The sequence below is a fragment of the Heptranchias perlo genome, chromosome 25 (genome assembly GCF_035084215.1).
Source record: "Heptranchias perlo isolate sHepPer1 chromosome 25, sHepPer1.hap1, whole genome shotgun sequence".
NCBI lineage: Eukaryota > Metazoa > Chordata > Chondrichthyes > Hexanchiformes > Hexanchidae > Heptranchias > Heptranchias perlo.
Window position 1 is genome coordinate 15,034,149 of NC_090349.1, and position 20,556 is coordinate 15,054,704.

The window sequence follows — 20,556 nt, forward strand, 5'->3', positions numbered from 1 at the left end:
TACGTTAACCCCTTCAAGTCAAATTTCCCAGAGAATTAGTTTCAATTTAAAATGAATCCTTAGTTTTCCTCATGGTTGTGTTGGTAAGTGCAGGCACATGTGGAGGTAAGTGTGAAAATGAGGTATAAAGAGCAGATAAATCCCGGATTAGATCCTTGCCCCGCACTGAGTTGACTAATTTCAACCAGGATGGCATTAGGGTTCGGTTCTTGTCTCACCAGCTCTGGGTTAGGGAGGAAGAGGGGAAATTAGGCCGGGTTTCCACTGCTGCCCACTGTCCTGTAACCCCAGCCGGAAAATGAGATTGTGCGGACACTGAACGAGTGCAGGAGTAGGCACTCGTTGGTCGAATTACCGGCCAGTGCTGACAGCTTAAAGAATGGGCACTTGGGTGAGGTGCCAGCTGCAACCCATGGAACTGTACCCCAACGTGACCTGGCGTTACAAGAAGAAGAAGTTGGGGTTGGGGGGGAAAAATAATAATTATTTTTAAAAATGCTGAACCCAAGTGACTGCCAGACCATAGATTCTGATGGTTGGTGAGCCCCTTATTATTGCTGCAAAGTGCAAATGGTCAACACTATGTTGGAGTTTCATTTTAGGCCATTTCAGAGATTGAGATTAGGTGAAATGCTTCCCAAAATGGTGATAGAGCCCCTTTGAATCCAGTAAAAATCTTGAATATATCTCGTGTATTTCCATATTTAATTTGTTCCCTACTTTTAGAGATTATGGTAAATAGATTATCCACGTGAATGGATATTACAAAAAGGACTGCAAGATAAGTGGACTCTTTTCCCATTATAGTACTATTTGTTTGCTGTGCTAGTATCACAGAGCTCCAGTGAAGGGTTAGGTACATTTATATAACAATTGAAAAATGGGAGTACTGAAATGGCATAGAAAGGAAGTCAAAGAAAATAAAGAGGCAGAAGTTCTAGGGGATAAAAGTATTAGGGAGGAAGATCTAGAAATGTTGCAAAACAGGTCTTGACTGATTAAAAAGGATGAACTTAATGATGAGTGCTATTTACATTCTAGCTAATTCCCAGAGCACACCTTCAACAGTCCACAATTAGCAGATTGAAAGCTTTGGGCATGTTTATGCTTTAATTTAGGTTAGCTACAGGCTGCTCGTGGAAAGAATCAAACTCAGAAGGATGGATGAAATTAAAATGGATTTAATTATAAAATGGGGTTAATTTAGAAACAAGACAACTGATCCTAGTTCCACCTGACTAGCGCCTTGCTCCTCATTCTTGGGAATTTTGCCCACTAGTGGAACCTAAAGTTTGGGAATCTTTTCCAAAACGTAATATCGGATACCTATAATGGGGGGAAATTATTAACTACACTGCAATGGTTTTAAATTTTTTTTTGCATGTGTCCTCGTTAAAGTGAGGATATCTGTGTCAGCATTACTCCCAGTCACAGGCCAGATATTACATGGGTTAGATGCAGGATAAAGCTCCCTTACTCAGTCTCATCAATGTGTCTTGACTCCAGTCTCAGGACAGCACTGTGTGATATTTCCATTCCCACACCAGCTACCTTTGTGACCCCCTTTGAGTGAGATTGCTAATTAGTTTTTGAGTTGTGGGCAGCTTACTCAGCGGATTCATGCCCGCTATTGGATTTGGGTTCAGACCAACCAAACTCATCTTAGTTAGGCCCTTACAGACATCAGAAAGAGAGACACTTTGAGCTGAATTCAAACCCAGGTCCCAGAACTGAAAGAACAGGGTTTGCACCCACCGTACTGCACAGTTCCCTGACATTACCCTGTGTGATGTGACGCCCACAATTTCTTTGGTGGAATATATTCTGATAGCCTTTCAACTCCATTTCATTTAACTATCTTACATGCAGTTCATGTGCTATGGGCTTGTACAAATCTTGGAAGATGACAGGAGACTTGCCTTTTTGCAATGTTCTAAGTGGTTTAGGTACAGCTGTATACTAATAAGTGACTGTCAGTGTAAATTGGATCTACTAAGTACATTACAACAGCTGGAATTCACCATTTGAGATCTCAGGTTAGGGAGTCTAGATCTAGACTTCTTACAGTTGCCGTTGTTTAAACAACTTTAAGCCACGTACATAAATGTGCATTTTGTTTAAAAGAAAGATTTTCCTCCGCTCCTATTCGTTTAAAGTTGTGACTGGAAAGAGCCCTGACTGCAGCCTGCAGCCATTTGGTGGTTCAGTGCCACTACCTAGCGAAAATATTCTTTTGATCTTTAATTCAACTTATCAATCAACCTAAGCAATGGAGCCTGTGGCAAAACAGTACACAGGCAAGGCTAGGGCCTCAGCAGCAGAAGAAAAAAAACACAGCGCACAAAAGGGAATATATTTTAATGCCTCCCATTTTCCATTTGGAAAAAAAAAAGGTGAAATGATCCCTTCTGTGGAAAGAATGAAAAACATCTCCCAGATGAAAAAAAGGACATAAAACATAGTAATCCAAACCAAAAGAATTTTTTTTATTTAAAAAAAAAGGAATGGAGCCAAAAGGCCAGCATTGAGAAAAGCAAGAAGGCTGTAAGCTCAATTCTGACATAGCTATTGGCAAAGTTTGAGTCACAAAAGGCATGAAATTAAATCTGCGTAAAAGTATTCTTACAAAAGCACTGAGCTATAAATAATTCACAGTAGGAACTGGTAAGATTAATGAGCTGTCATTTCTCATAAGCTGAGGGTGTTAGCTGAATATCAGAAGACCTTGTTCTCTTACCTCACCTATTTAATGTGCCCCGTAAGGCTCCAACATGAAGAAGGAACTTAATTCACAATAGAATATGCTTGATCATTTTGATCCACATTTTTGTCCTACATCCTCTCCAACCCCCCCCACCCCACCCCATCCTCTCCTCTGTGGGTTGCTACATATCTTCCTCTAGACTTCGATTATGTGTTTCTACCTTTAGCTTCAAAAATGTCCACCTTTCATGAGAAAACTTAAGCAGAAACTAAATGTTGATCACTAACTATACCTTTAAAGAAAAAGGGTCGTACTGTAGGACCCACTATATAAAAAGATGTTGAAAAGAACTCTGACAAATTTTATCATCCATGGTTCTGGATATTCCTGTTGAATTTCTTTTGCATATTTTTGTGTTAATAGTGACTGTTTCAATCATCAGAGGAACCAACTCAATATTGGAAATCTTCCTGCTACGTTTAAAATGCTGCCCACCTATATCAACCACAGGAAATCTTTGCTCTAAGGAGGTTTTAGAGAACTGAATTGCTGCATACAAAAACCCACTATAACACTCTTGAGTAAGTGACCATCTCTGGATATTAAATCAGCAACAAAACACCATTAGGTATGGTAACTTTCAAGCCAGTTTCACCCTAAGATGTCACCAGTACCCACCATGAGCCATTTTATATGTGATGTAAATGTCATTGAAATCCACCTTTGTGTGATGCCTTCATGATACTGGAGCCATGGGGCGGGGGGGGGGGGGGCCGAGGGGGAGGTTGTCTATGGATAGCAACGGACCCGAGTTGGAGCTGTGAGGATCGATGATGATTCGGTGGTTTTGGGGATCAGGGAATATTTATGTAGAATTTTCCCTCCGGAGATTAAAGAGGTGGGGCAAAGTTTGTGATGAGGTAGATTGTATATGCTCTGTGGAAGTAGCAGACTTGACAGCCTGAATGGAGTGTTTTTTCCTGCCAACCAATCTGCGCACTGATTGAGACAATAAAATAAAACCTCAAGATACTTAATGGGGAAGGATTGGAGATGGAAATAATTTTCACGGGCTCTATGCATCCAGAAAGCTCCTTTCTCACTTTCAAGTAAAGTTGGGAGTATTGAACAGGACCTCAGTGATAGAGATTGAAGTGTTTTCTTCATCCTTACCCGTGGTGGTCGATGTTGGATCCGTGCTCGTGCCACTTTCTGCTTGTTAACGATGTTCATTAATCTCACTGCGTCAACGCCTTTGACATAAACCACAGGCCGTTTTAATGGGTCTTCTGAACCTTGATTCAACTGCAAAACAAATAAAGCAACATCAGCATGGTACTGGTTTATAGAACTTATAGCACAGAAACAGGCCATTCAGCCCGAGGGGTCCATGCCGGTTTTTATGCTCCTCACGCGCCTCCTACTTCATCTAACCCTATCAACATATCCTTCTATTCCTTTCTCCCTCATGTGTTTATCTAGCTTCCCTTTAAATGCATCTATGCTATTTGCATCAACCACTCCATGTAGTAGCACATTCTAACCACTCTCTGGGTAAAAATGTTTCTCCCGAATTTCTTATTTGGATTTCTTAGTGACTATTTTGTATTTATAGCCTCTAGTACTGGTAAGAAGAACTGTGAATTGCTGTACAACATGGTTGACTCTTAATTGCCCTCGGAAGTCGTCTAGCAGGCCTCTCAGTTGTATCAACCCGCTACCACACGGACTGCAGTGGTTCAAGAAGGCGGCCCACCTCCACCTTCTCAGTGAAACCAAGGATGGGCAGTAATTGCCAGTCTTGCCAGCAACGCCAACATCCTGAGAATAAATTTTGAAAAAAGGAATAAAAGAAACATTAAGCATAGGAATTGTCTTAGATCGCTGCATGCTCTTGGGTCTGATTATTAGAATAAAACATGTCTGATAGGCGGAGGTACAGTAGTTGATGGTGTTACCTTTGCCATTAGCCTGCGTATGTTGGACCTTAATTGGGCTTCAGATTACTTCTATCCATAGTTATGGCCGTCACCAGAGGTTCAAATAATAAGGTTTGATGTGAGTCCTTAATTGGCCGTGGCATGGGATGGCTCCTAGTAGTTGAGCTTTGAAGTGGGAGGAAAATGGAAGTGGAAAAGCTGATATAACGCCTGTCAGTAGGGAGCAGGAAGCAACATTGTGTGTCAAAAGTCAGAGGCACTCAAAGTATTTGAGAGCTGACCAACCAGCTGGAAATGACAGCATGGAGGCGAGACTGCATAGAGAGGGGAAAGACAGCTGACAAACTTATGTTATCAAACAGTTACAAACGTAATCCAGTGGCACAAAGATCTGGCAAGCCCTTTAGAAAAACTCAGGCCCTTAAATTAATCAGTGGGGTTTTGTGAAATTCCTCTTTCTGCTATTTTGATAGAGGCATTAACTGGTTTGAAATAAATGTGTGAACGTCACTGCTAAAATAATGGAGAGCAGAATTTCAGAACCACATTCACACTTGTTCATTGGTATCCCATGGAGTCATTTTGGGGCCCAGAGTTTCAGGGTGCATTCGTGCTATAACTGTTGTGTCAGTGTTACACTTATAGCGAAATCTGAGTGACACCACAGATGACTCCTTGGCCTGAGGAGTATTATTATTCCACAGGACGTGTTCAGTTTGAAATGCTACACGCATGTCCAGCTAGAAGACAAGCAAATGCTGGCACAGTACCCAAAATACCAACTACTGACCAATGGCCTTGATTATAAGCCTATGACACGTGACAAGTACTTACTCAGGCTTTGTATCTAGGGTTGCCAACTCATGTTGGACATATTCCTGGAGGTTTCATCACATGACCTCCTGCGTCCAACCGCCCCGCCCTCTCACTCCTGCCATTGATTGCCCGACGTGTCCATACTTGTGGTGCACCATCTTCCCACGCCAATTGAAAACTAAATAGACTCTTTATCACCCATCTGGATGATTCTTGACTGTCAGTCAAACAGCCTTTTTTCCCATGTCCAATAATTTTATAACTAGTAAACAAAAGTGTTCAAAGAAAATTTTTTTGAAACACAATTTATTTTAACGCCACAGTGATTTATCTCCTGGGTTTCTCGCAGCAGTATCTTGGAGATTAGTCTTTCCCAGAGACACCAGGGCAATCCTGAAGGGTTGGCGACCCTATTAGTACCATAGTTCTAGGTATACTCTACATTCCTTCAATTATGTTGGAGGGGTTAAAATTGTTGAAGGCAACTGAGTTGGTGGTGCAATTTTAGGGTTTGTCTGGGAGCACGCGCCCCTGGAAAATTTTGAATTTTTGCATTAAGAATGACACATTCTGGTTAATGTTAAGCACTTTTATATTTCACAACCGTGAGATTTTTGATCTTAATAGAAAGAGTAAAAAAAAGTGACAATTGCATTTTTAACAGATCAATCAGATCATCACTTCCCCAAAAGTTACCTCAACAGTCACTATCTGACATTCAATCCCCCACCCAGTTCACAGGTACTATAGGCATCCAACTCCCCACCTCTCCGCAGTGACTCTCGCTCCTCCTCTAACCCTCTCTTCTACTTCTTCCCCATTCAGTTCAACTTGACACTCTTATTCCCCCCCCCCCCCCCACCTTCCTTGGCTCCAATCAAGTTACCACTCTTATTCCCAACACATTCACGTTGGGACCTTCTCCCCACCATAGAATCATAGAAAATCTACGGCACAGAAGGAGGCCATTCGGCCCATCGTGTCCGCGCTGGCTCAGAAACGAGCCACAGAGCCTAATCCCACCTTCCCGCATTTGGTCCGTAGCCCTGCAGGTCATGACTCTTCAGGTGCACGTCCAGGTATTTTTTTTAAATGAGTTGAGGGTTTCTGCCTCTACCACCCTCTCAGGCAGTGAGTTCCAGACCCCCACCACCCTCTAGGGGAAAACATTTTTCCTCATTTCCGCTCTAATCCTTCTACCAATCACCTTAAATCTATGCCCCCTAGTTATTAACCCCTCCGCTAAGGGAAATAGTTCCTTCCTATCCACTCTATCTAGGCCCCTTGTAATTTTGTACACCTCAATCAAATTACCCCTCAGCCTCCTCTGTTCCAAGGAAAACAACCCCAGCCCATCCAATCTGTCATCATAGCTAAAATTCTCCAGTCCTGGCAACATCCTCGTAAATCTCCTCTGCACCCTCTCGAGGGCAATTACATCCTTCTTGTAATGTGGTGATCAGAACTGTGCGCAGACTCAAGCTGTGGCCTAACTGGTGTTTTATACAGTTCCAGCATAACATCCCTGCTTTTATATTCTATGTCTCGGCTAATAAAGGAAAGGACCTAGTACCGAGCCCTGCGGCACCCCACTGGAAACAGCCTTCTAGTTGCAAAAACACCCATTGACCATTACCCTTTACTTCCTGCCACTGAGCCAATTTTGGATCCAATTTGCCACATTCCCTTGGATCCCATGGGCCTTTACTTTTTTGACCAATCTGCCATGTGGGAACTTGTCAAAAGCCTTGCTAAAATCCATGTAGACTACAGCAATTGCGCTACCCTCATCGATTCTCCTTGTCACGTCCTCGAAAAATTCAATCAAGTTAGTCAGACATGACCTCCCCTTAACAAATCCGTGCTGACTGTCCTTAATTAGTCCATACCTTTCTAAGTGACAGTTTATCTGGTCCCTCAGAATTGATTCCAATAATTTGCCCACCACTGAGGTTAGGCTGACTGGCCTGTAATTACTCGGTCTATCCTTCGCTCCCTTTTTAAACAACGGTACAACGTTAGCAGTCCTCCAGCACTACGCTTGTATCCAGTGAAGTTTGGAAAATGATTGTTAAAGCCTCCGCTATTTCCTCCCTGGCTTCTTTTAACAGCCTGGGATCCATTTCAGCTGGCCCTGGTGACTTATCCACTTTCAAAGATGCTAATCCCCATCCCCACCCTCCCACCTCCATCACCTCTGTTGAAGCTGGAAACCCCCCCCCCCCCCCCCACCAAATCTCAAAGCACCACTCCTGGCTTCTGCCTCTTTCCTTTCCCTCTTCATTTCCTTCCCTTCACTCACCCCTCAGTGCTGCTCCTACCCACGTACTGTTGCTATCTGAAATTATTCTGGCTACTGCATTCCGTAGGTGGGAATTCCTGTTCTCCTGAGACTTCTCTTCTAAAGTATGCAACAGTCGAGCTCACTTCAAACAGCAGCACGATGTGGATAGGAGCAGCACAGAGGGGAGAGGGGGGCCTGGTCTGCATTGATTATTATCAGCAAATGCTGACAAGCAGACAGCAGGGTCAGAATGACAGCCTATGCCTTAAAAAGCTGATTAGATGTTTGTGCCTAAAAGGTAGCTTCAGTTTAAGTAATATCTTTTTTTTTTAGCCCCTGCCAAGTTGGCAGATGCGTTAAACAAATATTTTGTATCTGTCTTCACAATAGAAGACACAAAAAGCATAGCAAAAATAGTGGGGAACCAAGGGGTAAATAAGAGTGAGGAACTTAAAACAATTGCTATCACTAGAGAAAAAGTACTGGACAAACTAATGGGACTAAAAGCTGACAAATCCCCTGGACCTGATGGCCTACATCTTAGGGTTCTAAAAGAGGTGGCTGCAGAGATAGTGGATGCATTGGTTATGATCTTCCAAAATTTTCTAGATTCTGGAACGGTCCCAGTGGACTGGAAGGTTGCAAATGTTACCCCACTATTCAAGAAGGGAGAGAGAGAGAGAAAACAAGGAACTACAGGCCAGTTAGCCTGACATCAGTTGTCTGGAAAATGCGGGAATCCATTATTAAGGAAGTGGTAACAGGGCACTTAGAAAATCGTAATATGATTAGGCAGAGTCATCGTGGTTTTATGAAAGGGAAATCATGTTTGACAAATTTATTAGGAGTTTTTTGAGGATGTAACTAGCAGGGTAGATAAAGGGAGAACCAATGGATGTAGTATATTTGGATTTTCAAAAAGCATTCCATACGGTGCCACATAAAAGGTTGTTACACAAGGTAAGGGCTCATGGGATTGGGGGTAATATATCAGCATGGACAGAAGATTGATTAAAGGACAGAAAACAGAGAGTAGGGATAAACGGGTCATTCTCAGGTGGCAGGCTGTAACTAGTGGGGTGCCACAAGGATCAGTGCTTGGGCCTCAGCTATTTACAATCTATATTAATGACTTAGATGAAGGGACTGAGTGTAATGTATCCAAGTTTGCTGACGATACAAAGCTAGGTGGGAAAGTAAGCTGTGAGGAGGACACAAAGAGTCTGCAAAGGGATATAGACAGGTTAAGTGAGTGGGCAAGAAGGTGGCAGATGGAGTATAATGTGGGGAAATCACTTTGATAGGAAGAATAGAAAAACAGAATATTTTTAAATGGTGAGAAACTATTAAATGTTGGTGTTCAGAGAGACTTGGATGTCCTGGTACAAGAAACACAAAAAGTTAGTATGCAGGTACAGCAGACAGTTAGGAAAGCAAATTGCATGTTGGCCTTTATTGTAAAGGGATTGGAGTACAAGAGTAAGGAAGTCTTACTACAGTTGTATAGGGCATTGGTAAGACCCCACCTGGAGTACTGTATACAGTTTTGGTCTCCTTATCTAAGGAAGGATATACTTGATTTAGAGGTGGTGCAATGAAGGTTCACTAGATTAATTCCTGGGATGAGAAGGTTGTCCTCTGAAGAGAGGCTGAGTAGAATGGGCCTATACTCTCTGGAGTTTAGAACAATGAGACACGACCCCATTGAAACATATAAGATTATGAGGGGGCTTGACAGGGTAGATGCTGAGAGATTGTTTCCCCTGGCTAGAGAGTCTAGAACTAGGGAGCATAATCGCAGGATAAGGGGTCGGCCATTCAAGACTGACATTAGGAGGAATTTTTTCACGCAGAAGGTTGTGAATCTTTGGAATTCTCTACCCCAGAGGACTGTGGATGCTGAGTCATTGAACATATTCAAGGCTGAGATGGATAGATTTAGGGAATCAAGGGATATAGGGATTGGGTGGGAAAGTGGAGTTGAGGTCGAAGATCAGCCATGATCTGATTGAATGGTGGAGCAGGCTTGAGGGGCCGTGTGGCCAACTCCTGCTTCTATTTCTTATGTTCTTATGGCTGCATTATTAACAGCCTGGAACCATTCCTTGGAACCATTTCCAGCCAAGAGTTAGAATGAGTTTTGAGGACTGGTGTATATTCTAAAATCTATTTCTCTGAGATTCTACTGTGCAACAAGTATTTGGATTGAAACACAAGAAATTGTTCTTCTATCCAAATAGCTTAACATCTTGTTTAGCATCGAGCCAGGTGATTGAGATGTACAGGAAAGATATAGCCACATTGGTATTACAGGGCTCTGTTTTTTATTACTCCTGAATCAAATGAAGCAATTATTGATCCACATTGATACTACGTTGATTGGTTTCTGTCTCTGTATGGCTGGATTCTGTGTATGGCGATGGTTTAATGCCGTTAGTAGCTTATACAAATCATCTTCATCATTACCGGTGTTCCAAATCAGGAGCTCCCAACAATGCAGCTCCTTTAAAATGCACGGATTTCTATTTCTGGAGATAAGAAGGTGGACAACCACTTGCTGTCTGTCTACTCACAGTGTAAGCATAGGAATTGTTAGACGAAAAAAGACCACGGTCCATCTAGTTCACCTTCTACCATCCTGGTAGTCACATGATACAATGATAATGGAGTTGTTGACTAATTATAGCAATGAATCTCTATCAATTAGACAGACCCAGACATGACACAAAGAAAACCCCAGTGGTGGAAAGCTTTGAGAACCATAGACCCAAACTCACTCCCCCCACCACCACCACCGTCCCCCCCACCAAGTTTGCTACACTTACCACATCACGTATCACATTCCTCATATCCCAAAATATTATTTTCTGAAAGAAATCTATCTAAATTGCATTTGAATGAATCAATACTAACTGCTTCCCTAGGGAGTCTGTTCCACAGATTGACCACTTGCTCAGGTGAGGTCTGGTACCCAGCCTACTGTAACCTTGCACACTATACTGACAACATCCACCTCTCCCCCAGCTAGGCAGACCATCCCAGTTCAGGCATTTTTATATTGTGTCTAGCACTCCTGCACAAGGAGGTCGGTGGTCTCCATTTGAGTCAATCTGTGGAACTGTTGGTGCTGCTGCTTCTAAGGAAGATCTATCAGAAGTGGCAGCCCCTGCAGTTCCCAGTGCTAGACTTGAGGAATCAGTCTCAGTCACAACTCAGCAAGGCCCAGGAAAATCATAAGAAAAAGTAAGCTGCTGTCAGATAAGGATGCTTTGTGTCATTTAAACTAGAGTGACACAGACAGCGAGACTACTGTACTTAATAGGTAAAAGTGCCTTATATGTAAGCTCACGCCTCACAGTTATACACAGTACAATATCACAGCAGTGGACTAAAATATCCACAAATAGTGTATTTCTAAATCAGAGTCAGGCTACTAAAAGTGTGTGTGTATGAATTTACAGAAAGCGCAGCGGTTCAAGAAGGCGGCTCACCACCACCTTCTCAAGGGCAATTAGGGATGGGCAATAAATGCTGGCCTCGCCAGCGACGCCCACATCCCATGAACGAATAAAAAAAAAAGTCCTTCATGTTTAAAGTACCTGTCAAACCTATTGTATAGAATGTATAGATCCCTGATGCAATAATGTAAATTATGTTGAAATGTTTTGTTGCGTCTATTGGACTCTGTATGATTCTTATGTAAATAATGCAAGGAAGGATTGTTCTCCTGCCCCAAAAGGTTTGCCAAATGGTTTCATGACGACAAAGCCCTTCAATGAGCGGGTTATTGGCTTTAATTTGTCACACTGCTTGTCCGACATCCAGTACTGGATGAGCAGAAATTTCCTCCAACTAAATATTAGGAAGATCGAAGCCTTTTTCGTCGCTCCCCACCACAAACTCATCTCTCTCCCTGGCCACTATCTGAGGCTGAACTAGACTGTTCGCAATCTTGGTGTCCTATTTGACCCTGACATGAGTTTTCAACCCCATATCCACTCCATCACCAAGACCACCTACTTCCACCTCCGTAAAATTGCCCGTCTCCACCTGTGCCTCAGCTCATCTGCTGCTGAAACCATGCCTTTGTTACCTCTAGACTTGACTATTCCAATGCTCTTCTGTCCGGCCTCCCATCTTGCACCCTCTATAAACTTGAGCTCACCCTAAACTCTGTTGCCCAAATCCTAACTTGCACCAAGTCCTGTTCACCCATTACCCCTGTGAGCGCTGACCTACATTGGCTCCCGTTCCGGCAATGCATCGATTTTAAAATTCTCATCCTTGTTTTCAAATCCCTCCATGGCCTTGCCCTTCCCTATCTCTGTAACCTCCTACAACCCTCCGAGATCTCTGTGTTCCTCCAATTCTGGCCTCTTGCGCTTCCCCGATTTTAATCGCCCCGCCATTGGCAGCCATGCCCTCAGCTGTCTAGGCCCTAAGCTCTGGAATTCCCTCCTTAAACCTCTCCGCCTCTCTACCTCTCTCACCTCCTTTAAGATGCTCCTTAAAACCTACTTCTTTGATCAAGCTTTTTGTCACCTGTTCTTATATTTCCTTACGTGGCTCGGTGTCAAATTTTGTTTGATAACGCTCGTGTGAAGCTCCTGTGGGACGTTTTACTACGTTAAAAGCGCTATATAAATGCAATTTGTTGTTGTTATTAATGCTTCCCGATCCTCAAATATTTCGTAGACGGGCAAGAAGAAGGGGAGGTCAATTTTAACTGCGACTGCCCGGCATAAACGGGGCCTGAAAATGGTGTTGGGTCACTTAGCGCCCTGTTTGTGCTGACATTCCAGCCGCTGCCATCTTGGCGGGGAGCCTTTGGATGGGTGGCCGGAGCAGTTGTCTCTTTAAGGCAGGAGGCCACTTTTAAGTAACAAATTGAAGCCCTACGATGTACATGGGAAACCATTTTCCTATTTATTTTTGTGGAGCCAGGAGAATGGGAATGCTTATCCTGGCCCTACAAAAATACTCTGGTTTGTAGCAGGCCCGTGCCAGGCCACTTGCCCTACATCACCCTCCCCCGCCCCCCCCCCCCAACATGTCCTATGTAATCTATTTTAAACAGGTTAGCACTTCTGTTAAGGAATAGCATAAATGCACTAATAGTCACACAGCATAATCTTGATAACTGAACACCTCCTCCTAGCCTTCCTCTGACTCACTGTTTTAAAGTGTGTAAACTAAGGGATGAGGAGCAGACACCAAGTTTGGCAATTTAGAGGGATACTATTTCCCTTTAACCCTCTATGTCATTCCCATATAGAAACACCAAACCAGTTTCACGAAGAAAGGCTTAATCTTTGAAATCCTATGTAAAGCGATTTATATTCCAGGAATAGTCATCCTTTGGTGATCAGGTATATGTTAACATAGTAACAAAACCAATGAGCCTTATCTATCACTTCCCTTTTCCTAGAAATTAAAACCACTTTTCCCATCCGTGACATCAAAGAAGCCACAGTTAATGACAGTTCTTGGGCCCAGCCATAAATCTTTTATTAATTTTCAACTGCGCGTTGTAATATAGCCCTGGGTCTCTGACTAGTTCAAACTGTTCCCTTGAACATTTGCTGTTCCTGCCCAGACAGCAATACCGGTGTTTACCTGGAGGGGTGGAGGGCTTCTCAATTTTGGGTATTACAAAGCAGCCAAAGAAATGCACAGAGGAATGTGCAGATTCCATGTTTTCTTCCAGACCTGTACATTCCTATGACAGAGATTGAGGGGGTCTGGGAGACAAGAGTAGTGTTTGGTCTGTTTTTTTATCTTTTGTGATTGGCAGGTGGACTGCCCTAGCCTCTTTTCAGTTCTGCACATTCCTATTTAATATCCTGACAAACTCAAAAGGTAAACGTTTGCAAATGTAATAGATGTTTGCTCTTTGGGGCGTTTGTTTATGAAACAGGCCAACACCAACAGCTCATCAAAAGTGAAGCTCTGCTGAGGGCTAGAAATTGGGACCAGGGAAGGTCCCCGGGTTTGATCTCTGGTCTATGCTGAGTTACCTGATCTCAAGAAGGGTGGCAGTGATAGTTGGCCTCAGTGCCCTGGGATGGAGAAGGGAAAACTTAGCCAGGGATTTCCCCCCCCACTCCCCCAACCCCTCCTTCTCACCGTCCAGTGAACTCTGCTGGATAGCACAGTACATGCAGGGCAAGGGTATGATCCGATGCGATGCCACCTCAAACGTTCAGATAGGATGCCACCACTAACTGTCCAGATCAAAGCATGAAGAAAGCCATTCAAGTGAGGTGCCGAGTGAGGGCCAGCACCTGCTGAACTGTACCCTAACATGAGTTCATTTTAGGAGAGGAGGGGAGACACTCGGGGCTGGGGGGGGAGGGGGTGGAAGGTGCAATTCAGAAGTGATTTAGATAGATTCCTGCTTAAGCAGGGAGCTAAAAAATATTAATCCAGGTCCTGAGGGAAAACCTATATTCTAGGGCCACTTTTCATTCCTAAAGTTTAATATTATAAATAACTTGGATTAATGTATATGATTTGTTCTACTTTTTGCTGAAGGATGCATAAAATTTAACTAATGATTTGACTAGATTAGTTATTGGCCTTTCAACACTACACCAAGATTATGATATTGGGTCAATTCCTCCTTTAACCAATAACAGGACACTGTCTGCTTTCCTCTGTACTGATGACCCACTAAAGGGACTATGGGAATGAACTCCTTTCAAACGTGCCATTTTTGAGAATGCAGTTTTGTTCATGGGCCCATTGATTGCAAAGACAGTCAGATATTCCCCCACTTTTTGTTGAGGAAAATTTCACCATTTATTAACAGCAAAAAAAAGAACATTTCCAACAGAAGAAAAAAGAAAAAAAGAACTTGCATTTATATTGCGTTTTTCACAATCTCAGGATGCCCCAAAGCGCTTCACAGCCAATTGAGTACTTTTGAAGTACAGTCACTGTTGTAATGTAGGAAACATGGCAGCCAAATCGCACACAGCAAGGTCCCACAAATCAATTTGATAATGACCAGATAACTTGTTTTTTTAGTGATGTTGGTTAAGGGATAAATATTGGCCAGGACACCGGGGAGAACTTCCCTGCTCTTCTTCAGAATACAGCTGTGGGATCTTGTATGGCCACCTGATGGAGCAGACATGGCCTCGGTTTAACGTCTCATCTAAAAGACGACACCTCTGACACTGTAGCACTCCCTCCGTACTGTACTGGAACGTCAGCCGAGATTATGTGCTCAAGTCTCTGGAGTGGGACTGGAACCCACGACTTTCTGACTCAGAGGGTCTACCAACTGAGCCATGGCTGACACTACCCAGAATCACTGCCAGTCAGGCTTAAAGAGAAAGCTGGGCCTATGACTGGGCCTAGTTGTCGGGATTGAAATAGTAAATGCAGTGTAATATTATTGGGCGTGTGTACCAAGTGACTTTTTAAAAAGGGCACACATATGTACACATGTTCACTGCTCCTGACTGGTGACTTATGAAGGAAATTATCACTCCAATCTAAAATAATGAAAAAGGTTAACAAATTGTTAATAAATGTTGACTGTTATTTAGCAGCAATCAACTGCAGCTGGTCCCTTGTTAATGTTGAAATAATATCTGGATCAATAATTGAGGTATGAAATGTCTGTCATGACACCGTTGGCACCAAGAAAAAATGTAAATAGAATTAAATTGTTCTCACTAACATCATAGTACTATATCCCTCTCTCTCGCTGTCTACACCAGCTCATGCTGTGTTAGAGGATATGTGACTTTATAGGGGTGCAATAAACAGTGTGACAGGGATAGGGTTACAGGAAGTAAATGCAACACTTTACACAGAGCGTGCTATAAACAAGATGTGTTATAGATAAATAATAGGAAGAACTTGCATTTATATAGTGCCTTTCACGTCCTCAGGATGTGCTTTACAGCCAGTGAATTACTTTTGAAGCGTAGTCACTGTTGTTAATAATAATATAACCATGGAATGGGTTTACAGGCACCAATCTGATCTCGGAAATTAAATGGCAGAACTGCCCTGGTTTTGTTCTTGCAGTTTGTGACAATACGTGAATCTCTCAGTGGAACTGCCACCTTGAGGTAGGAATTCCTCTGGTCACTTTGTGTAGAAACATCATGAAGGTGTTCGCAAAATCACTTCACTATTTCCAAAAGAACATGGGGGAAGATCTTAGCAGATAGTGTAAAATGGGCGATAGCGAGTCGGCTGGCCATTTTACATCTCTCCTGATCTTTTGAAGTCAGTGGAAATAAAAATCACTTTTGCCCGTTTTACGCTATCGCATAAAGTCAAAATCTACCCTCACGTTTCCAGTTTCGGTTAAAATGTCAAACACAGGAAGCCCTCACAGACACATTTACGATGTCGCTACACGTGGCAATTGAGGAACCTTTACCCCTTTGTCCTCATGCCGGGAAATTCATTGTTTGATAATGTAGCTATACAGAAGGTTCAAGGGAAGAAAGAGCCTGCATTTATATAGAGTCCTTCACAACTTTGGTACGCCCCAGAGCATTTCACAGTCAATCAAGTACGGTTGAAATGCAAAAGTGTCACACAGCACTTTCAGAATGCTATTACAGTAACTCGTGTTGGCATGAGGTTAGAACTGGTACTGATAGGAAACTAGTTCAGAAGAGAGTTCTCAAGATTGAGATGTAGACTTTATGGGAGACATCTTGCCATTAAGAGTTACTGTTCTACAAATCATAGAGTCATACAGCATAGAAGAAGGCCGTTCGGCCCATTGTGCCTGTGCTGGCTCTTTGAAAGAGCAATCTAATCAGTCCCACTCCCCGGCTCTTTCCCCATAGCCCTGCAAATTTTCTCCCTTCAAGTGGTTATCCAATTCCCTTTTGAAAGCTATTATTGAATCTGCTTCCACCACCCTTTCAGGCAGTGAATTCCAGATCATAACAACTTGCTGTGTAAAAAAAAATTTCTCCTCTGGTACTTTTGCCAATTACCTTAAATCTGAGTCCTGTGGTTGCTGACCTTCCTGCCAGTGGAAACAGTTTCTCCCCATTTACTCTATCAAAACCTCATAGAATTTTGAACACTTCTATCAAATCTACCCTTAACCTTCTCTGCTCTAAGGAGAGCAATCCCAGCTTCTCTAGTCTCTTCACATAACTGAAGTCTCTCATCCCTGGTACCTAATCTCCTCTGCACCTGCTCCAAGGCCTTGACATCCTTCCTAAAGTGTGGTGCTCAGAATTGGACTCAATACTCTAGCTGAGGTCCAACCAGTGATCTATAAAGGTTTAGCATAACTTCCTTGCTTTTGTACCCTATGCCTCTATTTATAAAGCCAAGGATTCTGTACGCTTTTTTTTTTAAAAACAGCCTTCTCAACTTGTCCTGCCACTTTCAAAGATTTGTGTATGTGAACCCTCAGGTCAACCTGTTTCTGCACCCCCTTTAAAATCATAATATTTAGATGTGATGAGTAGACTGTATGTCCGTGCCAGACAGGCTTTTGTTAACTTGCCCTCACTTTCCCTCCGAGGGTGTACTTTGACTTTGCTCGCCTCCTGATGGGCCCTCCTACCCCACCCCCCAGCCTCCACCCCATCGACATTAGCAACACATCTTGGAGGGAATTATGGGTATGAACTCATGCCATACCACCCTGTGGTGGATGGCTCTGGGAGTCCAGCACCAATGGGTGAGCTTATCTCCCCACTTTGTGCCCCATTTCACCTAGGTAGGAAAAAAAATATTGGAATGTTGATATTTGGACTGTGGTTAATAGCTGACGTAATCCCATGATGTTTTAACCCTTGTATATTACATTTAAAGTGAAATTTTAGACGCCACATCCTGTACCGGTTATCATGTGCTATGAAAATTAGAGCTTGCTCAAGTCAGTCAAAATGACCCTGTATAAAACACTGCCGATTACTCCCAATCTCACTGCTCCTTTACTTGGGGAAAGGAAAGCCTCTTGAACTTGCAACCTCTGAATTCAGGAAATCCTTTTGCTTGTACACAGAGATCATGTAGAAACTCTGGGAAATTGTGTACTGCACTGATGCTAAATAATGGCTCCATTTTTCTCTGTTCGCTAATTTTAGTGCTAAAATATTCATGAGTAAAAGGGGACAGTGTTTATACTGTATGTAGATAGAGAAGAACTGTTTCCATTGGTGGGGGTTGTGGGGTGGGGGGGTGGAGTCCAGAACAAGGGGCCATAACCTTAAAATTAGAGCTAGGCTGTTCAAGGGTCAGGAAGCACTTCTTCACACAAAGGGCGGTGGAAATTTGGAACACTCTCCCCCAAAAAGCTGTTGAGGCTGGGGGTCAATTGAAAATTTCAAATCTGAGATTGATCGATTTTTGTTCGGTAAGGGTATTAAGGAATATGGAACCACGACGGGTAAATGGAGTTAAGATGCGGATCAGCCAGGATCTAATTAAATGGTGGAACAAGCTCGAGGGTCTAAATGGCCTACTTCTGTTCCTATGTTCTTCTACTCATGCCTGTGTTTTTGCTAATATTGGCAAACCAAGGAAAATATACCCCTAGGTGATGTACATTTGTGAACATGCAATATTCCTTTGGATAAAGGGCCTTCAATAAATTCCAGCACCCTTTAATAATCTTTTAATATGGCTATGCCTTTTCAAATGAACACACAGCTTTTATTTTATCTCGGCAATAACATTTTTTGACCAAGGGGTCGGACGCTACTTTACATTCTTGGTTACGGGAGGGGGAGGAGGGGGGAAACAGGAAGGAAGGTTAGTATGTTGTGGAGTTCAGAAACTCCATTGTAGTAGTTGGTTGATGGTAATCTGTGCCTTAGTTTGTGGGCTCTCCAGTGGCATTGCTCATGGTAGGTCAGAGGATGCTTGTTTTATAATGTCAGGAACGTTATACTGTGATACGAACTATGTATTCTGTTGCTAAGATGCAAGCCGTGCTTAAATTGGCAGATCCCTTTTTAGGCCACAAAGTATCATTGCTGAAAATAGGCACATGCTGAGGTCAGGTTTACAGATAGTAAGTTCCCAGCTTCAGGTCAGAAGAAACTGGCTTTGCAATGACTGGCTTTCTTTCTCTTTTTGTTAATACTCTCAACACCTCGAAGCATGACAGACTCCAAACTTTCATTGTTTTGTATGTATAATAAATACAATATTCAGAAGTATCCCCGTGAAATGTCTTGACTATGTACACACAAAAGTATTTTCCACTCAAATGCTGGCCTCTTGGGTGTCTGCCATTACAACCTGTATTCTGAAGAGTTAATTTAAGCACAACTAATATTGGCAATAAAAGAGGCAAAACGTTGGCAGTAGCTACATGGCTTTATAGCATGGCGACCTTCAAAGATAATAAATAAACAGTACGTGGAACTTTCTAAATAGGTCAAGATGTATAAAGGTAATTCTTCATCAACTAAGACTTTTCAAAATTACCTGATAACACTTAAAAGACAAAACTCTGCTCCCGATGACTTAAATGAGCAAAGCACTGCTCGGTGTGGTACTGAGCCATACAAATCAAGAAGGTCTCCGGTTCAAACCCTAGTCTTTGCTGAGTTCGTTGATCTCAACCAAGATTGGTGATAGGGGTTGATGTACGGCAGTTTGGGGAAGGGGGATGTAGTTTACTCTTTTTCTCTTATGATCCACCTCCTCCAAGCAAGATTCACAAATCCACACTTAAAACTGAAACGGTGGAGCAGGTTGGTAGGATAGAGTCAAGTGTTGGCCAAAGGGCAAAAACAGAAGCTTGGGGCTGAGCATCAGATGTCAATCCAACCTCCAGAAATGAAAATAATAAAAAAGCTCCCACTATTCCTTCAGGTAAAGATTCCTCTGGTTGCTATGTGTAGTGACGTCGTAGAAGTAAATAGTGAAAGATTGTTTTCAATGGCCGGTAGTTTGTTTACGAAAGGATATAAACTCAGGATTATCACTAAAAAGAATAAGAGAGTGTTTTTTTTTCCACACAGAGGGTTATTAGAACATAGAATACTTTACCACGAATGACTATTGAGGCAAGGACTATAACATCATTTAAAAGGGAACTGGAGAAATATTTCAAAGGGCACAATATAAAAGGATACAGGGGAAGGGCGGGGGAATGGGATTACAGTAGCTAGCTCCAGTTGCAGAGCTAGCACTGGTATAGGCCCAAAGGGCCAAATGGACTTTTGCTGTGCTGTAATTTCTATGATTCTATGAAATGCATTAGTCCTCAGGTATTTCTTGTGAAATCGTGAACACATTTATGTTGCAATCACATATAGGGGTAGATTTTGACTTCAGTGGAAATAAAAATCAGGAGAGATTTTAAAATGGGCTTCCGATTCACTATCACCCATTTTACACTATCGCACGAAGTCAAAATCCATCTCATAGTGACCAGAGGAATTCCTATCCCTCTCTGATTTTTTTAAAGCTCTAAAATGGCCTAACAAACCCTGTACAGATCTGCAATGAGAATCCATTCCATACCTGGTCAATGGCATCTGGGTTTTCAGATACATCAAAGATGACAGCTGTCGCTCCTCTCTGGACCGCCCGCTTAGCCTGCAAAACAAAATGCAAGATCTCTAAGTACAGAGTATATTTTAAAGAAACAAAAACAGTTTAACTACAGTAAGCATGACAGTGATATAGTTTTCTCCAATGCAATGTATAGCACAGCTGGTAATATTTTTCTAGGCAAGATGGCCAGAGCTCTTTTCAGGGAATGAAGTCTGTAGCAGATAAATCTTTATGCCCTTCCCCCTCAAGAAATTCCCACTTATATACATCTTGCTTCGGTTAGGTAGATTAGTTAAACGTGG

At 42.6% G+C, this 20,556-nt stretch overlaps 1 protein-coding gene and 1 long non-coding RNA gene across 11 annotated transcripts in view; one reads left to right on the plus strand and one right to left on the minus strand.

The window, feature by feature from the left end:
* Nucleotides 1–20,556, minus strand: part of znrf3 (zinc and ring finger 3) — a 228,316-nt gene that overhangs the window by 38,198 nt on the left and 169,562 nt on the right. For all 4 annotated transcript variants that reach the window (XR_010967188.1, XM_068005681.1, XM_068005680.1 and 1 more), the window contains exons 3-4: nucleotides 20,222–20,296; nucleotides 3,878–4,009 (exon numbers count right to left, since the gene is read on the minus strand). Coding sequence is in view for 3 of the 4 variants with exons in the window: in XM_068005681.1 (XP_067861782.1) it covers nucleotides 3,878–4,009; nucleotides 20,222–20,296 (207 nt within the window). In the remaining variant the exon portion in view is untranslated. The remainder of the gene's footprint in view (nucleotides 1–3,877; nucleotides 4,010–20,221; nucleotides 20,297–20,556) is intronic.
* LOC137342055 (uncharacterized) overlaps nucleotides 1–20,556 on the plus strand; it is a 51,360-nt gene that overhangs the window by 23,300 nt on the left and 7,504 nt on the right. For 5 of the 7 annotated variants that reach the window (XR_010967190.1, XR_010967194.1, XR_010967193.1 and 2 more), the window contains exon 4: nucleotides 3,128–3,285. The exons of 1 other annotated variant lie outside the window; for it this stretch is intronic. This is a non-coding gene — a long non-coding RNA (uncharacterized lncRNA). Of the gene's footprint in view, nucleotides 1–3,127; nucleotides 3,286–4,319; nucleotides 4,557–20,556 lie in introns of those variants that run through there. One more of the 7 variants, XR_010967192.1, reaches the window with a different exon arrangement.